At 42.5% G+C, this 9,916-nt stretch overlaps 1 protein-coding gene across 2 annotated transcripts; it reads left to right on the top strand.

Moving 5' to 3' along the window:
• Positions 1-1,545: 1,545 nt before the first annotated feature.
• Positions 1,546-9,021, top strand: LOC110438539 (uncharacterized). Of its 2 annotated transcripts, XR_012387435.1 has the most exons (3): positions 1,546-1,662; positions 2,198-8,416; positions 8,952-9,021. XR_012387435.1 is itself a non-coding variant. In XM_073917240.1 (2 exons), exon 2 carries the CDS (start codon positions 4,718-4,720, stop codon positions 8,069-8,071), a length of 3,354 nt encoding a protein of 1,117 aa, XP_073773341.1. In that variant the 5' UTR covers positions 1,546-1,662; positions 2,198-4,717; the 3' UTR covers positions 8,072-9,021. The 2 variants fall into 2 exon arrangements, 1 of the variants encoding a protein (XP_073773341.1); XM_073917240.1 differs by having other exon boundaries at positions 2,198-9,021.
• Positions 9,022-9,916: the final 895 nt, after the last annotated feature.

Below are 9,916 nucleotides of genomic sequence, written 5' to 3'. Positions count from 1 at the left end.
AATCTTGATGGTCCAGGATCAACATAAGTGAATTTTAATCTTGATGGTCCAGGATCAACATTAGTGAATTTTAATCTTGATGGTCCAGGATCAACAACAGTGAATTTATAATCTTGATGGTCCAGGATCAACATTAGTAAATTTTAATCTTGATGGTCCAGGATCAACATTAGTGAATTTATAATCTTGATGGTCCACGGTCAACATTAGTGAATTTTAATCTTGATGGTCCAGGATCAACATTAGTGAATTTACAATCTTGATGGTCCAGGATCAACATAAGTGAATTTTAATCTTGATGGTCTAGGATCAACATTAGTGAATTTTAATCTTGATGGTCCAGGATCAACATTAGTGAATTTTAATCTTGATGGTCCAGGATCAACAACAGTGAATTTATAATCTTGATGGTCCAGGATCAACATTAGTAAATTTTGATCTTGATGGTCCAGGATCAACATTAGTGAATTTATAATCTTGATGGTCCAGGATCAACATTAGTGAATTTTAATCTTGATGGTCCAGGATCAACATTAGTGAATTTACAATTTTGATGGTCCAGGATCAACAACAGTGAATTTATAATCTTGATGGTCCAGGATCAACATTAGTGAATTTATAATCTTGATGGTCCAGGATCAACATTAGTGAATTTTAATCTTGGTGGTCCAGGATCAACATTAGTGATTTTACAATTTTGATGGTCCAGGATTAACATTAGTGAATTGATAATCTTGATGGTCCAGGATCAACATAAGTGAATTTTAATCTTGATGGTCCAGGATCAACATAAGTGAATTTTAATCTTGATGGTCTAGGATCAACATTAGTGAATTTTAATCTTGATGGTCCAGGATCAACATTAGTGAATTTTAATCTTGATGGTCCAGGATCAACAACAGTGAATTTATAATCTTGATGGTCCAGGATCAACATTAGTAAATTTTAATCTTGATGGTCCAGGATTAACATTAGTGAATTGATAATCTTGATGGTCCAGGATCAACATAAGTGAATTTTAATCTTGATGGTCCAGGATCAACAACAGTGAATTTATAATCTTGATGGTCCAGGATCAACATTAGTAAATTTTAATCTTGATGGTCCAGGATCAACATTAGTGAATTTATAATCTTGATGGTCCACGGTCAACATTAGTGAATTTTAATCTTGATGGTCCAGGATCAACATTAGTGAATTTACAATCTTGATGGTCCAGGATCAACATAAGTGAATTTTAATCTTGATGGTCTAGGATCAACATTAGTGAATTTTAATCTTGATGGTCCAGGATCAACATTAGTGAATTTTAATCTTGATGGTCCAGGATAAACAATAGTGAATTTACAATTTTGATGGTCCAGGATCAACATTAGTGAATTTTAATCTTGATTGTAAAAAAGGCTGCAGCTTATAAGTGCAATTCTAACCTCTGTCTTTTGTCCTTTATGATGAGGCACCCCGCATACACCAGAACACGTTACCTGAGCCAATCAGCGTCCAGGATCTGTGACTACGCAATCTTCCCCACCCAAACAGATTTTTAGTTTCTAGTGTAGCGAGACACATAGACGGATGCTAAAGTTTGCGAGGAATAGATCACGGACTGTTTTCATCATTGTTTGTCAGCGGTTGCCACAAGTGTTGTGCGTGAATGCAGAAGTAAGTTTACAATCCTGTAAATGACGAAAGTTGTTCTGTTCTGTGAGTAGTTATTATGGCCGTGACGTCGCGATGCCGCGATGTATATGTGTGTGCGTTAATACATATTAGGTGTGTCAATAACCCCGTAATTCATATTGTAACACTTTTATATATCTATATTTACATATTGTGTGTATTAGAGTTCCACTTATGTTCATTAGCCAGTGTTATCTTCCTATTTGAAGTGTTGAAGTGTAACCAAATCCTTTGTTTTAAACAAACTGCGAGGCGCATGCGCCATTATAGCCTTTGTGAGTGAGGCGCTGTACAATCTGCGCTCTGTTAACAAGGTTTCAGGTTACATCAATGCATGCTAGGGTATATTGAAGTAGCAGCTTGTCACAGCTTGTCACATTTTGCACACAATCATTTGCACATTACTTTATTATCAAGCTTAATGTTTTGTGCTGTGTTGTTGACTATAATTTACTATTGTAATTTGTTTGATTATCATTATTTATATTCATATTCCTTTTTATTGTTTTTATTTTAGAAAAACCACAACACAAGTGTCATAAGTCAAGTCTGTTGAGTGGTGACAATAAATGGGTTGTTCACACAAACGTTCATCTTCGCCTCATCTCTAATCGGATAGTCTCTGGTGGGTCAGCAATCAGAACTGGCAATTAAAAAGTCTATGGTGCAGAGCTACTAAAAGCCAACCATTTTTTCATGGTCCTTCGAGCCGGAGCGAGGACTGACCAGAGAAATAGAAGATGTCACAACATTCAGGGGATGAGCCTGCTGTGCGAGTCAGGAGGAAGTCAGTCCTCCCCGCACGTTATGATGAGTACGACCTCACTGGATTCACTCTCCCTAAGCCTGTTCCACCGCCCCCGTCACCACTCACTCATTCACCTAGACTGGCTGAATGCGATGATACACAGGATGGAGCATTTGGTTTTACTCCAGTCCTACCCGGTCATGAAGCTGACAGCCCATCACAGTGGTCTGATGATGAAGGAGCTTCTGATATCGTAGCAAGAGAAAATGCGAAACTACACAACAGTCTGTGGACGATACAGCAAGAAAGGGACATATTCCAGCGTGCAAATGAACAATATGCAAAGGAGCTCACTCAGCTCCAGCACCAAATGAGACAGCTACAGTTTCATATGGGGCAGCAAAGACATGAAAGTCAGCCCCCTGCACCTGTTGCCCCTCCAAGGCAGTATACCTCCACCCATGCTGTACCTGCACCCCGTGTCTGGCCACAGGGGGGCACTAACGACACGAGCTTCACCCCTACACCCGCTCCACGACTCAAATATCAGTCTGAGTATAAAGCAAGGGACCAGATTAGAAGCCTACCTCACAGTTCTGCCCTCAGAGGGAACTTGTCATACCACTATGTGCCTCAAGGAGATCAAAGCCTGATTGCTCATTATTCAAATCCTCCTTATTGGCACTTGCAAGATCCTGTGAGACATCCACAGATCCCGTTTAGGACACAAACTCCATCACCTCCACCTGAACAAGGACCATACCGTGGTCCAACCCCCATGATTCCTGACTTTAGCCATCCCAGCCCTACAGAGTTCTCACGGCTAAAAATTGCTCTGGAAAATATACTCCCAGCCAATGCTACAGAAAGTTTCAAATTTCAGATACTGACTGACCATCTGAAGTTAGAGGAGGCTCTGCTAATAGCAGACTCATACTGCCATTCACAACATCCCTATACAAGGACGATGGCTGCCTTAGATCAGCAGTATGGACAGCCGCATCAACTTGCACTGCAGCGGATTGCTGAGTTAATGGATGGCCCAAATATAGCTAGTGGAGATCAGAAGGCCTTTAGACTTTTCGCCCTTAAAGTTCGTTCTCTGGTTGGCATGCTGGAGCAGTTGGGCAGAAATGGCTCCTTTGAGTTGCAGTGTGGGTCTCATGTGTCTCGGCTCCTTGGGAAGCTTCCACATGACTTAAGATCAGGGTTTCGGAGATATGCACATCCACATCAAGTGCCCATCCCTACCCTCTTAGATTTCGCAGAATGGCTAGATTTCGAAATCCAAGTTCAGGAGGACACCACAAGGTTTGCGAGCAGTCAACGCAGAATGCCCCAAACACGCACAAGAGAGAACTTAAGAGACTATAAACCAGCCATTAAACCCACCACAATCTATCTGGGCACGGAGAAAGCAACTGTTGAGCCTATACCGCCTATTCCATTATCTAGGAGCTCTTTGAAGCCTTACTGCCCCTATTGCGACAACAGTAAGCACTCTCTCAATAACTGCAGCAACTTTAAGCAACTTACTAAAGACCAGAAACAAAGCTGGATCAAAGAAAATAATAGATGCTGGCGTTGTGGCAGAACACATAAATCTGCAGATTGCAACCTGAAGATGCGTTGCAGACAGTGCAGCAGCCGACACCTTATGGCACTGCATGAAATCAGTGTTGGAAGGCCTGAAAACCCAAAGCTCACTCAGGATGAATCTGCAGACCCAAAGACTTGTCTGTTGAACACAATGCAGGAGATTCTCCTTGTTCATAAACCACCAACTAGTAGGAAAGTCCTACTTAAAATCTGCCGGGTGATTCTCAGTAATGGAAGCAAAAAGATGAATGCCTATGCAATTCAGGATGATGGATCTGAGAGAACCATAATCCTCCATAGTGCAGCTCAACAACTTGGCCTAACTGGTCAGCCTGAAGAACTCCCACTTCGAACTATTCGACAAGAGTTGCAAGTCCTCAAAGGGGCAGCTGTTTCATTTACCGTCTCACCCATTGCTCAGCCTACTAAACGGTTTCACATCACTAGTGCCTTCACTGCTCAGCAGCTAAGTTTGGCAGAACACTCACATCCAGTGAAAAGTCTGAAGGAGAGATATCGGCACCTTAAAGGACTTCCACTCCAAGAATTCAAAGCCGTCTGCCCTGTATTGCTCATTGGGTCAGACTATCCCCACCTGATCACCCCAGTGGAACCAGTCAGGCTAGGGCCACATGACCAGCTGCTATAAAAACTCGTCTTGGTTGGACCTTGCAGGGTTCAGTCCAACACATGCCGAAAGACGTGACAGAACAGCATTGTCTTTTCACTTCAGTCACATCCTCAGAATCTGATCTCTACAAGCAAGTAGAGAAATTATGGCAAATGGATGTACTGCCATGGCGCAGCGACAAGGCTTGCATCAGATCCAGACAGGACCAGGAGGCTGTGGAACTTCTGGAAAAGAGAACAATAAGGGTTGAGATGGATGGAGTGAAACGATATGCAACACCCCTCTTGCGTGTCAAGAATATGCCTGAACTCAAGGCACCAAAGGAGGCTGTTTTGTCACAACTGAGATCCACTGAACGGAGACTGGCTAAAAATCCACAGCAAGCAGCCGCCTATATCACAGAGATTGCAAAACTGGAAAAATCAGGTTATGTTAAGAGAGTGCCACCAAACGCTGTGACAAACACCCCCTGCTCCTGGTACATCCCACACCATATGGTGGAACACAATGGCAAAAATCGCATTGTTTTCAACTGTTCATTCCAGTATCACGGTCAAAACCTCAACGAACTTCTGCTTCCGGGGCCTGTGTTGGGGCCATCTCTTCTTGCTGTTCTCCTCAGATTTAGAGAACATTCTGTTGCGGTCAGCAGTGATATCAAGGGAATGTTTCACCAAGTTAGACTGCTTCCAGAGGACAAACCCCTTTTGCGCTTTCTCTGGAGAGAGCTAAATGTCCAGGAGCAACCCACTGTGTACGAATGGCAGGTTCTCCCCTTCGGCACTACTTGCAGCCCCTGCTGCGCCATATTTGCACTGCAAAAACACATTCTTGATCATAGTCAGCCCGGGGATGATGTTCAGAATTCAGTACTGAAATCCTTTTATGTAGACAATTGCCTACAAAGTTTCACTTCAGCTGAAGCAGCAAAGGAATTCGTGGACAGAATTAAGAATCAACTGGCAGATGGAGGTTTCGAGCTAAGACAGTGGTCCAGCAATATTCCTTCCACCATAAACCACCTGCCCCCTGAATCTATATCAAGCAGTGCTGAACTCTGGATATCGCAAGGCAAATCGGACATTCAGGAATCAACATTAGGGCTCCTCTGGAATCATCAGTCTGACAAACTCTCCTACAAATATCGTGCCAAAGATAGTAGAGAGACTACAATGCGTAATATATATAGGATACTGGCCAGTCAGTATGACCCATTGGGCTACCTCATTCCTTACACCACTCGTGCCAAGATTCTTGTACAACAACTGTGGGATAAAAAACGGGATTGGGACGATCCACATTTGCCTACAGATCTGCTACAAACATGGACTGAGTGGGAGGCAGAGTTACCAGCTCTACAAAACATTGTCCTTCCTCGATGTTACTGTAGTGCCAACAAAGACACAGAAACGAGCCTAAGAGATATGCATGTTTTCTGTGATGCCTCTGAACGTGCTTATGGCTCGGTGGCATACCTTCGAACAGAGGACCAGTATGGACAAGTGGAGGTGGCATTCCTAACCGCCAGATCTCGTGTAGCACCAAAAAAACAACAATCTATCCCCAGACTAGAGTTGTGCGCTGCACTGACTGGAGCTCAACTCTCCAAAGTACTCTTAACTGAACTGAACCTGCCCATTCGCCACACAATCTTGTGGACCGACTCCACAACAGTACTGGCATGGTTACAGTCTGAATCATGTCGATTCAAAGTATTTGTTGGTACTCGGGTTGCAGAGATCCAGGAGCTAACTGAGCAACACTCCTGGCGATATGTACCCTCCACCAGCAATCCAGCTGACGACATCACTCGGGGAAAGAGTCTCTGCGAGCTCAACTTGGAAAGTTGCTGGTACCAAGGACCACATTTCCTAAAAGATCCGGCTAATCAGTGGCCCGAATGTCCTAGTCCTAAGGAAATAGACAGAGACGAACTACGCAAAACTGGTACACATGTACAGGTCTGCTTCGCATCATCAGATTACAGCCAGTTTAAGACCCTGGAGGAACTAATTGATTTCACAGCTCTTCAAGGGGCGGCCAATGGTAACCCCACAGCCAGTGACTATAGGCGTGCTGAGATTGATGTCCTGCAAAAATCCCAACAAGAATCCTTCCCATCAGACCTGACCCAGTTAAAGGCTGGTAAATCACTTTCCAGCAATAGCAAGCTAAGAGCCCTGACGCCTGAACTTGATATCGAAACTAATTTAATCAGAGTTGGCGGACGTCTACGACATAGTCCATATCTGGGACCTGATAATATGCACCCCATCATCTTGGATCCAAGACACCCGACAACCAAGCTTATAATTCAAAGTTACGATTCAAAACTTCGTCATCCAGGTCCAGAGAGATTGTTTGCCGAAATCCGCCGGAAATACTGGATCCTGCGTGGTAGAGAGGCCATCAAGCACTTACAACGAGAATGTTTACATTGCCAGAAATGGAGGAAGAAACCAGAAGTACCTAGAATGGCCGACCTTCCTCCAGCAAGATTGCGGCTCTTTAAGCCGGCCTTCCACTCTACTGGCATGGACTGTTTTGGGCCTTATACTGTCAAAACGGGGCGACGCAATGAAAAGAAATGGGGAATAATATTCAAATGTCTTACCACTAGAGCAGTGTACATCGATATACTTCACAGTCTGGAAACCGATTCCTTCCTTATGGCTCTCAGGCGATTCACAGCTCGACGAGGAAAGCCACAGGAGCTCTTATCTGATCAGGGAACCAACTTTAGAGGTGGTGAGAGAGAGCTGAAGGAAGCTTTCACAGCTCTTGCCCCTGATCTGCAGAGTCAACTCGCCAAACAGCAAATTGAATTTAATTTCAACCCTCCTAATTCACCCCACTTTGGAGGTTGTTGGGAGCGAGAAATTCGCTCTTTAAAGAATGCCTTGATGGTCACGCTTGGAAATCAGTCAGTGACATTTGAAGTTCTTCAAACAGTGCTGGCAGAAATTGAAGGAATTCTGAACTCCAAACCATTGGGATATACCTCATCTGATGCTTCCGACTCTAATCCCATTACTCCAAATTGTCTCTTAATGGGGCGGCTGGATGCCTCACTCCCCCTGACAGTGTACCCCCAGTCAGAACTGGTCAGTAGACGTCGATGGCGCCATAGTCAGATCCTTGCGGACCAATTCTGGAGACACTACATCAAATTCTACCTCCCTGGTCTTCAAAGCCGCCAGAAATGGCAAAATGATACTCCAGACACTCAAGTTGGCTCTACAGTGCTGATAGTTGACCCACAACTACCAAGATCCCTCTGGCCTGTAGGAAAAGTGGTAGACGTACACCCTGGAGCCGATACTAGAGTGAGGACAGCCAAAGTTCAGGTGGGAAAAAAGACTTACACACGACCAGTAGCCCGCCTCATACAACTACCTGCTATTCCAGATTAAATTAAGCTTAAATCCCACAACAGTATAAAGCCTTTTTTGTGTGTTTACATATTTCTTACATAAATATGGGGGCGGCTGTAAAAAAGGCTGCAGCTTATAAGTGCAATTCTAACCTCTGTCTTTTGTCCTTTATGATGAGGCACCCCGCATACACCAGAACACGTTACCTGAGCCAATCAGCGTCCAGGATCTGTGACTACGCAATCTTCCCCACCCAAACAGATTTTTAGTTTCTAGTGTAGCGAGACACATAGACGGATGCTAAAGTTTGCGAGGAATAGATCACGGACTGTTTTCATCATTGTTTGTCAGCGGTTGCCACAAGTGTTGTGCGTGAATGCAGAAGTAAGTTTACAATCCTGTAAATGACGAAAGTTGTTCTGTTCTGTGAGTAGTTATTATGGCCGTGACGTCGCGATGCCGCGATGTATATGTGTGTGCGTTAATACATATTAGGTGTGTCAATAACCCCGTAATTCATATTGTAACACTTTTATATATCTATATTTACATATTGTGTGTATTAGAGTTCCACTTATGTTCATTAGCCAGTGTTATCTTCCTATTTGAAGTGTTGAAGTGTAACCAAATCCTTTGTTTTAAACAAACTGCGAGGCGCATGCGCCATTATAGCCTTTGTGAGTGAGGCGCTGTACAATCTGCGCTCTGTTAACAAGGTTTCAGGTTACATCAATGCATGCTAGGGTATATTGAAGTAGCAGCTTGTCACAGCTTGTCACATTTTGCACACAATCATTTGCACATTACTTTATTATCAAGCTTAATGTTTTGTGCTGTGTTGTTGACTATAATTTACTATTGTAATTTGTTTGATTATCATTATTTATATTCATATTCCTTTTTATTGTTTTTATTTTAGAAAAACCACAACACAAGTGTCATAAGTCAAGTCTGTTGAGTGGTGACAATAAATGGGTTGTTCACACAAACGTTCATCTTCGCCTCATCTCTAATCGGATAGTCTCTGGTGGGTCAGCAATCAGAACTGGCAATTAAAAAGTCTATGGTGCAGAGCTACTAAAAGCCAACCATTTTTTCATTGATGGTCCAGGATCAACAATAGTGAATTTACAATTTTGATGGTCCAGGATCAACATTAGTGAATTCATAATCTTGATGGTCCAGGATCAACATTAGTGAATTTATAATCTTGATGGTCCAGGATCAACATTAGTGAATTTTAATCTTGGTGGTCCAGGATCAACATTAGTGATTTTACAATTTTGATGGTCCAGGATTAACATTAGTGAATTGATAATCTTGATGGTCCAGGATCAACATTAGTAAATTTTAATCTTGATGGTCCAGGATCAACATTAGTGAATTTATAATCTTGATGGTCCACGGTCAACATTAGTGAATTTTAATCTTGATGGTCCAGGATCAACATTAGTGAATTTACAATTTTGATGGTCCAGGATCAACATTAGTGAATGTTAATCTTGATGGTCCAGGATCAACAACAGTGAATTTATAATCTTGATGGTCCAGGTTTAACATTAGTGAATTTTAATCTTGGTGGTCCAGGATCAACATTAGTGATTTTACAATTTTGATGGTCCAGGATTAACATTAGTGAATTGATAATCTTGATGGTCCAGGATCAACATAAGTGAATTTTAATCTTGATGGTCCAGGATCAACATTAGTGAATTTTAATCTTGATGGTCCAGGATCAACAACAGTGAATTTATAATCTTGATGGTCCAGGATCTACATTAGTAAATTTTAATCTTGATGGTCCAGGATCAACATTAGTGAATTTATAATCTTGATGGTCCACGGTCAACATTAGTGAATTTTAATCTTGATGGTCCAGGATCA

The sequence above is a fragment of the Danio rerio genome, chromosome 11 (assembly GCF_049306965.1).
Source record: "Danio rerio strain Tuebingen ecotype United States chromosome 11, GRCz12tu, whole genome shotgun sequence".
Classification (NCBI taxonomy): Eukaryota; Metazoa; Chordata; class Actinopteri; order Cypriniformes; family Danionidae; genus Danio; species Danio rerio.
Note: the sequence above shows the minus strand (reverse complement) of the source record. Positions and strands in the feature narration are given on the sequence as shown.

Bases quoted from the DNA above. Each gene is read 5' to 3' on its own strand.
- LOC110438539 (XM_073917240.1), top strand. From the start codon at position 4,718: ATGCCGAAAGACGTGACAGAACAGCATTGTCTTTTCACTTCAGTCACA.